Source organism: Lolium perenne, chromosome 5, assembly GCF_019359855.2.
Source record: "Lolium perenne isolate Kyuss_39 chromosome 5, Kyuss_2.0, whole genome shotgun sequence".
Taxonomy (NCBI): domain Eukaryota; kingdom Viridiplantae; phylum Streptophyta; class Magnoliopsida; order Poales; family Poaceae; genus Lolium; species Lolium perenne.
In genome coordinates, this window is record NC_067248.2 from 21,640,483 (window position 1) to 21,654,167 (window position 13,685).

Genomic DNA, 13,685 nt, shown 5'->3' on the forward strand with positions numbered 1-13,685 from the left:
TCCTCGACCACTTTCCATTCGGCTAGGGTAAGTCTCCGGTGATGAATCGGAATACCCAGGTAGCTTATTGGAAAAGAGCCTAAATCGCATCCGAATAACTCGGCATATTGGTTGGCATCGTCATCGAAACAAAACAATTCACTCTTATGGAAATTAATCTTTAGACCAGATAGCTGCTCGAAAGCTAAGAGGATTAATCTTTAGACATGCAACACTTTGATGCATGCATCGAATATCCAAAAGTTTTGAAAAATAACCACACACTCACCGATCTTTCTTATATACCCAGTTGCCACGATAACAATTAGGGTCTAGAGAGGTTCTTATATCCACTTGGGCTAAGGGCATCTCCAACACCCGACGTAAAACGGGCGTAGCCCCCAGCGACTTGGCTCAATTTTTGCAATAACTAGATAATACCCCGAGCGTTGCGGCGGGAATTAATTTGTAAATTATGTTTCTATTGTGTACATTGGAAGCTTGCATGGCGCAAAGGAAAAATGAGAATATATTAGCACAGAATATGAGTTGTACAATAACAGGGACCACTGGTATTCACAATTATACAAAGAATAAAGGCAGTTGAATTAGTTCAAATACTATGTTCGAATAAGACTATTTTCTTTATAGGACTGTGCTTTCATTAGAAAAAACATCTACATCGATTATGGTATGTGCTCAAGTACCCCTTCTGTTCCGAATATAAAATGTTATTACGACCCGCTTACTTATATGTTACATGACCAAAAGAGTAATTATTTTTCTCGAAATCTAGGAAAGATTATTGAGTTCGACAAATCAGTAGGAAAAAATAGAAGTAAGCCGAATCAGATTCGTCGTCCACCAACCAACATATGAGGTGGCTGGAAATAATAAAAGCCCTGACTACCCGGCGGCGCCGCATGTTGGCCCGCCCCGCCCAGCCCCTGGTCGAGGCCACGATCTACCCATACCCAGTCACGATCTTCCCTCTCCTCGCCTGGCCGTTCTGCAGCCCGACCGCTCGGTCCGCGCGCGCCTCCTCCGCACAGCGTCGAGCTCTGCCTCTAACGCCGCTGCCCGGTTCTGCCTCCGCCAGCGCTCATCGCCTCTTCTCGAGCGGCATCCCGCGAACTGCTGCTCCGACCCGTGAGCTCTCACTTGGGGCGACCTCCACGACCCGCCGCTACGCGCGCGGCCAGCTCCTGCCGCCGTCGCTATCGTCCGGGATCTTCATCCAGCGCTCCGCCGCACGACCTCCTCTCCGACGCCTCCGCCGCACGACCGGCGCCCCGCGTGACCGTCTACTCGAGCGCCGCCCGGCAACCGTCTACCCGAGCGCCGCACAACAGGCAACCGTCTACTCGAGCGCCGCACGACCGGCTCCCCGCGCGACCGTCTACTCGAGCGCCGCCCGTCAACTGTTTACTCGAGCGCCGCCCGGCAACCGGCTCCTCCAACACTATACTCCAACGCCTCCAGTGCTCGAGCCGCTGCTCGACCACCATGTCGTCGGAAAGGTATGCACCTCGAGAGTACAGCATCAGTTATGGGCGTTGTTAGCTAGTCATTTATTCCTGATGCGTACATCTCCTGGGCTTTCCTCATGAGCCTGGTGTTGTCTACTATATTGACATAGCATGTTCTGTCGAAATTTCACCTGGATCTTCTGATTCGTGTTAGTTCTAGCAATTCCGTGTGCCCATGAATAGATCTACTGGGCATTCCGGAAAATTTTGTGCCAGAAAACCTGTGTGTTTCTAACTGAATAGAATGAAGCACATTTCTAAACTGAGTCAATGATGAACTCTTAATTCTCTGCTAACATACGATCAGTATGACCACTTTGTGAATGACTGTTTTAGTCGCATGATATAGTTTCCATTATTGTCATTTGATGGCATTCTTATTACTGGCAGTGAAGATGAGATGGACGAATGTCATGGTGATGCATTTGGGTGGAATACGTCTGACAGCGAGTGGAATACGTCTGACAGAGAAAATATAGAGGTAAGGCTGTTATGTTCTGAACTTGTTAGACCTAGCTACTTATAATATTTGTCCATTCATGTACTTGGGATAGGAATCATGATGAACTAAATCTAATTAGCAAACTTTTTGTATTGATGATAGGAAAACAGCGATTTGATTGGGCCTCATGATTGTGGAACCATGGATGGCATGTTTAGCAATTTTGGGAAAGAAAATGAAGCGATGGATGAGTACTGGGAAATTGTCCAGATGACATTTGAAAGTGCAGAAGAATGTTACAGTTTCTATAATTCTTACGCTGAAAAGAAAGGGTTCAGCGTCAGGAAGGACATCGTGAGGCGTGAGAAAAATGTAGGAGATATTTTCTAAAGGAGATTTGTTTGCTCTAAGGAAGGGTGTCGTGATCCAGCAAAGAGGGACATCAAGGATCGAAAAAGAAGCGAAAGAGCTGAGACTCGAGAGCATTGTACGGCTGAACTGAGTATTAGACTTGATAAAGATCGCGGAATATGGTTTGTGGACAACTTTCTGGATGACCATAACCACACCTTAACAAGTCCTGATGGAACTCAGCATCTTAGATCACATAGGACAATGAAGGACTACCAGAAGTCAGAAATAATGATGTATGAATCGAAGGGCATCCGTAAGCATCGGATCATGGATGTCTTTGAGTGCACTCATGGAGATAAAGTTGGTTTCATCAAGAAGGACATATACAATTTCTTGTCTAGGTACAAGAGGTCGAGAATTGAGGATGGTGATGCAAATGCTACACTAAAGGTCTTGAAGGATAGACGGGATAAGGATCCAGAATTTTTTTTTGATTACGAAGTTGACAGTGAAGGCCGTCTAAAAACCCTGTTTTGGTGTGATGGGCAGTCCCGGATGGATTACCAATCATTTGGTGATGTTGTCGTATTTGACAGTACTTACCGGATGAACAGGTACAAGATGCCTTTTGTTCCATTTGTGGGACTGAACCACCATCGCCAGACCGTTGTATTTGGATGTGGCATTGTGTCAGATGAGAAGGTAAGCACATATAAGTGGTTGCTTCGCACCTTTTTGAGGGCAATGTGCCAGAAAAAACCAACGTCTATTATTACAGACAGTGACAATGCAATGATAAAAGCAATCCGTCAGATACTTCCTGGAACAGATCATCGTGTGTGTTCGTGGCACATTGAGAAGAATATGAAGAAACATCTTCACTTCTCATACCTCAGGTTATTTAGGTCATTTATATATGAGGTTTGCTCACCTGATGTCTTTGAGGAGAAGTGGAGAGCTTTCGTTCAGAAGTACCGAACAAACAGGAACAAGGAGTGGCTGAACAGAATGTACAAAAAGAGGAGGTTGTGGGCTGCCGCGTTTTTATGCGGCAAGTATTTCATGGGCATGAGAACTAACCAGCGAAGTGAGAGTTTAAATTCACGGCTGCACGTGCATCTTGATGGTTTCATGTCGTTGTATGATTTGGTACAACACTATGAGGTTTGTGTTTCGGAGATGCGCCGTAGAGAGTCAGAGTTGGATACTATAGCATCACAATCGTGGCCTGTAGCTGTTACAGATTGCCGCGAAATTGAAAAGGCTGCTGCACATGTCTTCACGTTTGCAAATTTTGAGTTAGTTCAAGAACAGCTACATATGGTAAGCATGTTTGATGTTGGTGAGGTGATTTTGGATGGCAACCGTACAAGGTACAGGTTGATTTCAAACGTCATACCTGGGCGAGAGTTCTCTGTTGACTACACCTGTCTTGGATCTGATTCTGACATCAAATGCAACTGCCGAAAGATTGAGCGTGATGGCATACCTTGCAAGCATATTTTTCTTGTGTTAAAGCATGCTGGGATGACGGAGATACCCAAGGGTTGTGTGTTGCAGCGTGTGTCGAAAAATGCGAAAGCTGGCCTTCCTTCAGTTAGAAAAAGTGACTTGCATGTTTGGACAAAGAAGCAATCACGCTATCATGAGTTGAGATCACTAGGGTCTGAGCTATTTGACTTGGCATCCGGTAGTGATGATGCATTTGTGGAGGTGAAGGACTATCTTGTTGGTCAGATTTCGAGACATAAAAGTTCTTCCAAACCAGCCAATGATGCCCCAGCGCATGCTGGTGAAGGCAGTCGAAGTGAAGCTGCTCCCAAGACTCGAGGTTCGGTCCTAGATCCCAAATGTGTAGTCACCAAGGGTGCACCTAAAGGGAGAATTAAGTCATTTGATGAACCACCAAAACCGAGACTATGCAGTGGATGCCGCGAACCTGGCCATGACATTCGTAAGTGTCCTGAGGCACAACCAAAGTAAGTTGCTGCTACATGCTGGGTTAAATTGTCTAGGGATTTGTATGCAAATTTTTTTTTTTGTATAACAAGAGTAATTGTGTTGCTTCGCAGGTAATTGTATAGCTTCTATGGATTCAGCGTTGAAGTGGCTTTAGCATAAACTTGCAGGTACTGTCATGAATGTCTAAGGACAAAGTTAAGCAACCCTTGGCCCCAGCTAGAAGGTCGCTGAAATCTTTGTGATTTTTCCGGTGACTGTCATCTTTTTTCCAGGCCATGCACAAGACTGACTTATTGACAGTGAGTTGCAGTGGGCTACGGGACAGCGAATGATTCACGGCCTAGAAGGACATGAATCTCACGCCCCACAATCTGTACACTGGAAAGAGCAGCTACCGTGAGGATCTGCGTATATTTTGAGGATCTGTGTTGTTATGTAAATCTATTTGCTGCGAAATTGCGGATGATTCTCTTTGATTCTGAAATATCAACCAAACATATACAGCTATGTTTTCAGTTCTTAATTTACCATATAGTATAGGTTGGTCTGAGTACCCTAAAAGTACTGTTCTGAGTATGGCATAAGTAGGCAGTTCTCTATCTCGGAAAATAAGCTTGAATATCACCCCTTTTTCTTTTTGTCAAATTTTATACAGAGTTTTAGGAGCTTCACACGGAAACAAGCATAAAAAAAAACACTTCAGATTTTGGGAGCTGCACACGGAAACAAGCATCAAGAGCACTTTCTTTTACTGCTAATCCGAACATGTACAACTTTATTTTTAGTTCTTACTTTACCATGTACTTATCATTTGTTTGATCACTGTAAATGTACTGTTCTAAATATGGCGTACATAAGCAGTCCTCAATGTAAGCTTGGAAGGTCACCACTGTTGTTTTTTTGTCTATGGAATGACACACAAGTGGTGCATGTGTAACAGATGGGCACTAATATATGTCGCTAATATTTGTCTAAGTCAAACGAAGAGAAAGGGCTAACGGGAAAAGGAGAAGAGGTCACCTTTAGTGACGTTTTTTTTGCTGAAAATTTCGGCAATTCCTCGCGGGTCAGACTTGATAGCATGGCAATGGCATCCGGCAACTCTCACTCCCAAATGGCTTATTGCTGATAATGAGCTAGGACGCGAAGCTGATAGTCAAATACGCAGAGTAGGTGGACAAAATCTGTTGTGCCTTTCAGACTCCTCTCAAATCATTAGGATGTACTACCTCCATTTCAAGAAATAAGACGTTCTCGTTTTACGTGTTTTTTGTTTGACTAAGAAATACTTCAAATAAATAAAAAATATTTGTATGAAATTAGTATCATTAAAAACCGTTTTTCAATACGAATCCAACGATACTAATTACATATAATATATTCAAGATTTTGTTGCTCAATTTTTATGGTCAAAGTTCGTCTTGAAATACGCGTGTGCCTTATTCCTTAAAAACGGAGGTAGTATAGTAAAGGAAGATGCATTGTCCCGCGTTTCTATCAGCGGCGGCGGTCACTGAATTTGGTAGGAGGAGGGGGAGCTGGCCGTCAGGTCAAAGTGAGAAAGGGGACCCCATTGTCCAGCTTCCCGCGACGCGGTCTGGTGAGAGAAGGAATTCACCACCGCCAATTCCTACCTGGTGTCATCAGCGACGGCATGCGGCATGGTGCACCGTCTTCTGCCAAACCATCAAGCTACTGCATCTATTGAAGCCAATCCTCTCATCGGCCTTGAGAACTGCAAAAAATGACGGTGACGGGCTTGCCAAGAAACAGAGTAACTAATGTGTTATGATGATTGAAGAAAGAAACATACCGTCTGATTTGTCATTGTGGTGTAGAGAAAGAAGTTGGCAGCACCTACGCCGAGCAGCGGCATGCGCCCCTCGCAGCGGAGCGCCACGCGGACAAGCCCCGTGACCGATTCGCCCTCATCAACTAGGAACCTTGCGGGCCTGCGCTCCCCAGGACGTTTACCGTCACCAGCACGCGCGCCTGGCCGCCAATCCCCATCGCCGGCTTGCGCGGGGCACAACTTTTCTGAGCTCACCCAGCTCGAGGTTCCACAGCTCTAGCCCAAAGGTGGACGGCGGAGCAGTGCCGATTCGTCAACAGGAGGGGAGGAGCCGCGGAGGGCCGGAGGGACAGGAGCACAACTAGAGGTCTCGCCAGACGGGTCAGCTTCCATCCGTTGCTTCAGTTCTTGCTCAGCTCGAGTTCACACAAAGCAATTGGGGAAGAACACGGAGTCGGAAAGAGGAGCTGAGATGTGTGAGATTAGGAGAAGGATACGGACGGGTTATGTTTCTAGGGATTTCTTTTTGTGGACGAAAAGTCACTGCATGCGAGCAATAATTAGCTTGGCAAAACTTGCTGCTATTTCTTAGGTTGTCAATGACTTGCATAACGCATGATTTTTTTTTTGGGATAGTCATATTGCTTTGGACTTGCATAACGCATGAAAAATTCTTCTACCCATGCAATTTTTTGTGCTTAACAAGCAATTTTCCCTACCTATGCTTTTATAATTTGTATGATCAAATAGTGTAGCAACTTTTTCTGACCAATACGACTATCTCAAAAAATTCAAAAAAATATATTAGGGCTGGTGTACATCACGGGGCACCGAGACAGAAACTGGCGATATCACATCTCAGCTCTCACCTAACCATTGTATTCTGTGGGCGGGCCATGACCCAGTTTTGCTACTTGTGTAATCTCGCTCATGCACTCAGCTCCAGACTCACACAATATTTTTTCCATTTTATTATAGCTTTTTAGAAATTAGAAGAAATTAATTTTTCCGCACTGGGCCCCAGCCATATCATGGTTCTAGACGCGAGGGTCGCAGCGATGGTCGCACCAAACAAGCATAGGAAAGCCCATCAATGAAAAAGACTATACACTTGCATCACCGGAATGTCACGTACCACCACAACTAGAACCTGCATACAACACTGCATTATTTCCATTTGTTCAAACTGATGACTGATTTCTACCCAGGAGAAAACATTAAACATTCATCTTCTTGAACAACATAGGTGTCATTTTAATACAAAATTGTCGTGAATCATCACCAAGACCAACAGCCACAACTACAGTGTGCATACAGCACTGTGCATTATTTCCATTTGTTCAAACTGATGACAAATTTCTACCCAGGAGGAAACATTAAACATTCATCTTCTTGACCAACAAAGATGTCATTTTACTACAAAATTTATTTAATCATCAACATGGTTTAGGGGTTTAGGGTTCAGGGTTTGTTGCAGCGACACGCCACGCCCTTTGTTGCTAGATTGTTTGTTATAGTATTTTTTTAAGTACTACACTGAGGTGCTGCAAAAGTTTTGGTGTTTTCTAAAACTGGTACGGTAGCGCCATGTTTTGGATTTTTTTCCAGCACCCATAGGTATTGCTAGAAAAAGTAGAGCTATTTCCTCGCAAAGAAATCACGACCGCAATATTCTTCCCTAACGATTGTTTGAAAAAGTAGAAGTGGAAGAGTCAAACTCCTCAACGGTGGAAAGACAGGAAAGATAAAAGTGTTAAATCAATTGTTTGAAAGATATTAAAAATAGCATTTACTATTAGAAGTTGTATTTTCCATACTCAAAGGGAAGAAATTAGAAAGAGGGAACCGCTAATCGTGAGGCGACGAAAAAAATATTGTAGTATTTTCTCCGGATGAGAGAAACGATGAGTGATAAAGTACTGTAAAAGAAGGTTATGATGTTCTTCCCAGGCAAAAAAAAAGACAGTCGGTGGAGCAAGCATATATTTTTGGTGGCACCGTAGAACAACAAAAAAAAAACTTCCCCTGATAAAGGAGGCAGCGAATGTTAGAATTACCGCTGAAAAATTATTAAATCGATAAATTACCATTGACGCTGAAGATTTCTACCGAGATATTGCTTTAGGAAAATATGAAGACCTATAGCTGATGTAGCAACAGAGATGACACCCTTACATATATGACCATCAGTTGCTGGCAAACACAAACTACACCTCCCACACCCTAGACAGCACGGGCGCGGCGTGCGCCGCGCTGCAAACTTCCTAGTACAGTGCATGCATGTCTCATGTCAACTTGTTCTTGCTCCCATACGAACGTGTACACGTTTTATAAATCATTACCAAATTGATTATGCCTAAATGCCAGGTTTAAAGGAAAAATTACTAGATTACCAAGATAATTAGGCCTTGAAAGATATGCTTAATTATTCCTAATTGCCAGATTAACTAGATATCAACTGCGGCGATTTACACAAAAATAACCTAAAAGTGAAACTATAGCACAGACTGATCTATCGGGCAAACTATTTCACCCATCTAACCCTTTTGTGTGGCGCCCCTCTCATGGGCGCCACACAAGCCCGAGTGGCGCCCGTGCCTGCGGCGCCACACTCCCAGCCGACGTGGCGTCGTCGATGCTGAGCTGTGCGCCGATCCGACGTGGCAGGATGTGTGGCGCCGCTCTGAAGGGTGCCACACATTGAAAGTGTGGCGCCGCTCGGAAGGGCGCCACACATCCAGTTAAGTGTGGCGCCCGAGCCGCCCCCAGCCCGGCCCAGCTCTTCTTCTCCTCTCTCTGTTTTCTTCAAGAACGAAGGCTGCCGGCGGTTCCTCCTCCTCCCCCCTCTCCCCCCCATCAAATCCACCCCCAAATCATCAGATCTGCCCGGCCAATCTCTTCCCAATCCCTTCCTCAAGGTATTCTCCCTCGATCCCCTTCGTTTCATCCATGATTTTCTCGGATTTAATTCAATTTAGACATGGAACGCTAGATATGAAAATCGTAGAAATTGAATCAATGTGCTCATGTATGTGTTGAAATCCATATTCTCGTGTATCTATGTGTTGAAACCCTAGATTTGTTGAAACCCTAGACATCAAATTTCAATGAATGTGTATGTGTAGGAACCCTAGATATGTATGTATCCATATTCTTATGTATATATATGTATGTATGTGATGTATGTGTGATGGCTTATTTGGATATATTCTCATGTATGTGTTGAAATCCATATTATCATGTATCTATGTGTTGAAATCCTAGATTTGTTGAAACCCTAGACATCAAATTTCAATGAGGATATATGTATGTGAGGTATCCATATTCTTATGTAAGTGCATGTATGTATGTGAGGTATGTGTGATGGCTTATTTGGATTTGAATTCTCATGTATGTGTGATGTATATGTGATACAAAAGCTAGATATATTCTCATGTATGTGTTGCTCATATTATTTGTGATGGAATAACTCAAATTTGTTAGGAATGGCTCATAATATGGTGTATTTGTGTAAACATGTAGGATGGTGTGGCTCCTAGATCAAGAGTATGACAGGGATCACCGGGCTTTTCATATGACGGAGAGGAGAAGGGTTCTTCACCCCTTGAAGATTCGTTACCATGGCACAGTGGATATGGCGTATGACGAGAGGTACACGGAGTTCATCCAGCCTACCGGTCTTCTCCCGTTCATCACGCTTGTAAGCCGGGGGGGGGGGGGGCCGAACATGAACGCCGCGGCACTCACCGCCCTTGTCGACCGGTGGAGGCCGGAGACGCACACCTTCCACTTGAGGGCCGGCGAGATGACCCCTACTCTGCAGGATGTTTCCATGATCCTTGGACTTCCTATTCAGGGCGACCCACTGTGTATGAACACAGCTTCTGATGGGTGGCGCGGACAGATGGAGGACCTTATTGGCATGGCTCCTCCGGAGCCAGCAGATAAGAAGGATAGAACTCCCGCCGGCGCATCTTTCTCTTGGATCAGGACTCACTTTGGAGAATGCCCGGAAGGGGCCGACCGTGACACTGTCAAGACATACACCCGAGTGTACTTGTGGTATATGGTTTCGAGGACTCTCTTTCCTGACAGTGGTGGGAAGCTGGCCCATTGGTGTTGGCTCAAGGCGCTTACGGTGTTGGAGCACCCGTGGAGTTGGGGAACAGCGGCACTTGCCTACCTCTACCGGCAGTTGGACGAAGGTTGTCGCAGGACTGGGAGCGGCGGTATTGGTGGATGCTTGCTCCTACTTTCCGTATGGAGCTGGGACCACCTATCAGTTGGGCGGCCCAGGATACTCAACGCGAGGCCATGGCCTCATTACCGGAACAACCCTGATCGGGAGCCCACTTGGGCATACCTTTGGGACAATGTCTCGGAGATGACGAGCGATCCAATGATCATGTACAGGCACTACACTGAGGAGTTGGACACTCTTACCGCTGAGCAGGTAACCTTTCTGAAGCCATCACTCTTTTGCAATCCTATTTCATACATTTCATTGGCGTGTTGTAAATTTTGAAATATTTGTATGCTGCAGGTGGATTGGGAGCCATATGGTACCTATTACCGTATTGGCGCGGCGATGACTGACCTCAACCCCAAGTGCTTGGAGGAGGCGGGTTTCTGGCGTATGCGGTGCCCACTCATATGCATGTGGGCGGTTGAATACCACCAGCCGCAAAGAGTGATGAGACAGTTTGGGTTGTATCAGGAGTGCCCACCTGAGTGGCAAGACACGGACCACGCGCTCCATAGGTAAACTTCTTGAATCATGCGATGGTAACTTGTTGATCATAGGAAGCGATAGAATCTAACTTTATCCATTGTGCTCAATATCTTGCAGGCTTGATAGGCAGCGGCAGAGGAAGATCACAAATTGGCCTGTCCATCATAGCGGCCACGTTACAGCGTTCCAACACTGTTTCGAAGCGATACGGAATGGCGGACATGTCGAGGTTGTGCCTCACGACTTGGCTGCTTTCAACAACTATCTCCAATGGTTTCATGACAGCACGCGTATCGAGTTAGTGAAACCCGCGTATGATGACGACATCTTGGACGACCCCATCGAGTTCGATGAGGTTGCGCAAAGCCAGCACGACATCTATGCTCGACAAGGGAGATCGACTTCTATTGCTTCCTCTCTGAACTTCGTGGTAATGTATTCTCTCATTAGCTACTACATCATCTATATTGGCATGTGCTCCCTCAAATTGTGTATAATATGTTTGTCACAGCGGTCCGAGATCCAAAAGACAGCTACAGAGTGTGAGGTTGTTTGGGATCAGAGCCATAGAGATGAAAAGCCTATCGGACCGATGCGGCATTTCATTAAGGTATGGTCACCAACTTTGAATGTAAGCTATTGTATTTGGCGGCTTTGTAACCATGACTTCCATGACGCAGAACACTGCACGGAAGTTGCGGCGGTTAGCCAAGTTGCTAGGTTGCCGCGAAGGCGAAATTGCGGCTACATCCTCTTCTGAAGAGGCGGAGATTCCTGACGACACCATTCTAAGTCAAAGCATTAGTCGAGGCAAGAAGCAAGCCACACGGTCTGCGTACCAGTTGAAGCCGAGGGGCAATGCTCCACACCGTTACACTCCGGAAGATTATGCGAACTGAGGAAAGAAGGCTATGATCGAGCCCGATGAGGAGCCGCCGCGGAGATCATCTTTGAGGAGGATGAGGAACGATGAGCCGTCATCTTCAGAGGAGCAGGAGGTGCAGCAGCAAGAAGAGCAACGGCAGCGGACGAAAAGGAAGGCCGTCCGGAAGCAGCCCGTGAGGAGGGGACGTCGAGGAGGATAGATGGATTTGCTACGTGTTGTGAACTCTATCTTCATAAGTATCGTGTTGTGAACTCTATGTCATTTCGAACCATGTCGTCATTTCTACGTGTTGTTTGAATCTATGTGCTACGATCTGAGCTATGATGTGTGCTATGTGTATGATTTGTGTATGAAATTGCTATTGAAATTGGTATTGTTGTATTGAAAACTGTTAAAATAAGGTAGGAATTTGCATGGTTTAGCACAAGTCAGTGTGTGGCGCCCTTGCCAAGGGCGCCACAATGCACTGTGTGGCGCCCATGTCATCGGCGCCACACATGTCAATTTATATGTCAACCACATCCAGGGGCTCCGGACGCTTAGTCCTTAGCCGTTTTGGCGACCCTGTTTGTGTGGCGCCCGTGGCGCCGGCGCCACACTGCACTGTGTGGCGCCCGTGGCATCACCACATGCACCATGCCCGGGTTAGTAGCGGCCATCGCTAACAACAACCTAGGGACTCGGTTGTAGGCTTCCTCCCAATCACCGTACAACATCTTGAATGCGGCTTGTTTGGCCTTCCATGCCTTCCCATACTTGACATCGTAGTCAAACCGGGATTTCACCGTATCTTGCACGGACCTAATGCTCATGGTTGGAAGTGATGATATCTCCGCCGAGAGCTTGTATGCAATGAACTCGGATGTGAGTTGACGGTGGTCCGGCTGCGCATCCTTGCCATCCAGCTTCGGCCCCCGGCACATGTGAGTGGCTACACAACTTGTTATGTGCCAAGAGGGCCCTTTTTTGAAAGGTCTTGCACGGACAACCCATGGGCACCTTTTATCTACACATTTAATAGTGTACCGCGTCTTCAAGTCCGAGTGAACAACGGTGTAAGGGCGATGATGCTTAATCGAGAACTCCTTCAACCATACCTTCAATTCCAAGAAGGTATCAAACGTGGGCCCTTTAAAGATCATAGCCATCCTAGCATCCACATCTCTCTTGGAAATTGGCCTAGCTCCAAGAAGTAAACTTTTGCCACCATCAACCACGGCTCCATCCGCAAGACTAACATCACGGAACATTGGTATCCGAATATCCCGTCCGGTTACCTTCTTGAAGATCTCAGCTCTTTCGGCTTCCTTTGCCGTCAAGCCATCCTCATCAACTTCTTCATCGGGTCCATCATCATCCGAGTCCGAGGCATAGCATCGGGAATAAGGAATGGAGTGGTCCATATCCTCTTGCGTCAAATATGCATCCAAATCACCGACATTGTTGTAATTCATCTCGAAACCATTATCACCATCGTCATGCTCGTCATACTCCTCCTCGAACGGTGCATCTTGGGCAATGGGAGATTGGACAATGGGAGATTGGGTGGCTTCTTCTTGGCTCATGGGTGGTGGACTCCTAGCTTGAACGGGGGAGGAGCGCCGGTTAAGGTCATACGAGCATCAACCGTCTTGGTTGCAAACAACTCCAAAGCCTTGTCTTGTGACTCGGCCACCATCTCCTTGTAAACGGACCAACGTTGCTCGGAGTTGATACGCATTGTCTTCCAACGGGTGTGCATTCCAAACCCAACATTATGCCTTCCCTCTAGCTCAACACCATCATTTGGCTCATTCCAATTCAACTCAACCCTCACTTGTGCTACCACCTCCGCAAAGCTAGGGCTAAGGTCAAACACCAAGTCAACCTCTTCCGGGTCCGGCTCTAGGTTCCCCTTCAAGAAAGCATCCTTGTCCACATGATGAACATGAACAATTCTTTCCATCCCCCTAGCATAATGGGAACAACACATACACACATGTGTTCATTAGTTACCATAATCAACATAA

The 13,685-nt window shown here is 46.0% G+C and overlaps 2 protein-coding genes across 3 annotated transcripts; both read left to right on the forward strand.

Annotated features, from left to right (window-relative positions):
* The first annotated feature begins 1,336 nt into the window (after positions 1–1,336).
* Positions 1,337–5,025, forward strand: LOC127298800 (protein FAR1-RELATED SEQUENCE 5). 2 transcript variants are annotated; one of them, XR_007850138.2, is made up of 5 exons: positions 1,337–1,499; positions 1,899–1,989; positions 2,113–4,283; positions 4,377–4,433; positions 4,539–5,025. XR_007850138.2 is itself a non-coding variant. In XM_051328655.2 (4 exons), the coding sequence occupies exons 3-4, from the start codon at positions 2,566–2,568 to the stop codon at positions 4,378–4,380; spliced, it is 1,722 nt and encodes a 573-aa protein (XP_051184615.1). In that variant the 5' UTR covers positions 1,337–1,499; positions 1,899–1,989; positions 2,113–2,565; the 3' UTR covers positions 4,381–5,025. The 2 variants fall into 2 exon arrangements, 1 of the variants encoding a protein (XP_051184615.1); XM_051328655.2 differs by having other exon boundaries at positions 4,377–5,025.
* A 4,556-nt stretch (positions 5,026–9,581) lies between these two features.
* On the forward strand, positions 9,582–11,875 carry LOC127303178 (uncharacterized). The gene is made up of 6 exons (XM_071820697.1): positions 9,582–9,758; positions 9,969–10,511; positions 10,776–10,819; positions 11,049–11,220; positions 11,302–11,400; positions 11,696–11,875. Exons 1-6 carry the CDS (start codon positions 9,582–9,584, stop codon positions 11,873–11,875), a joined length of 1,215 nt encoding a protein of 404 aa, XP_071676798.1.
* Positions 11,876–13,685: the final 1,810 nt, after the last annotated feature.

What these genes read in the sequence shown, in the direction of transcription:
- LOC127298800 (XM_051328655.2), top strand. Translation starts at nt 2,566, where the DNA reads ATGAAGGACTACCAGAAGTCAGAAATAATGATGTATGAATCGAAGGGC.
- LOC127303178 (XM_071820697.1), top strand. Translation starts at nt 9,582, where the DNA reads ATGGTGTGGCTCCTAGATCAAGAGTATGACAGGGATCACCGGGCTTTT. An exon ending in ACGGACCACGCGCTCCATAG is followed by an intron (nt 10,820 to 11,048) that starts GTAAACTTCTTG and finishes GGCTGCTTTCAA; the next exon opens with CAACTATCTCCAATGGTTTC. An exon ending in CTTCCTCTCTGAACTTCGTG is followed by an intron (nt 11,221 to 11,301) that starts GTAATGTATTCT and finishes TGTTTGTCACAG; the next exon opens with CGGTCCGAGATCCAAAAGAC.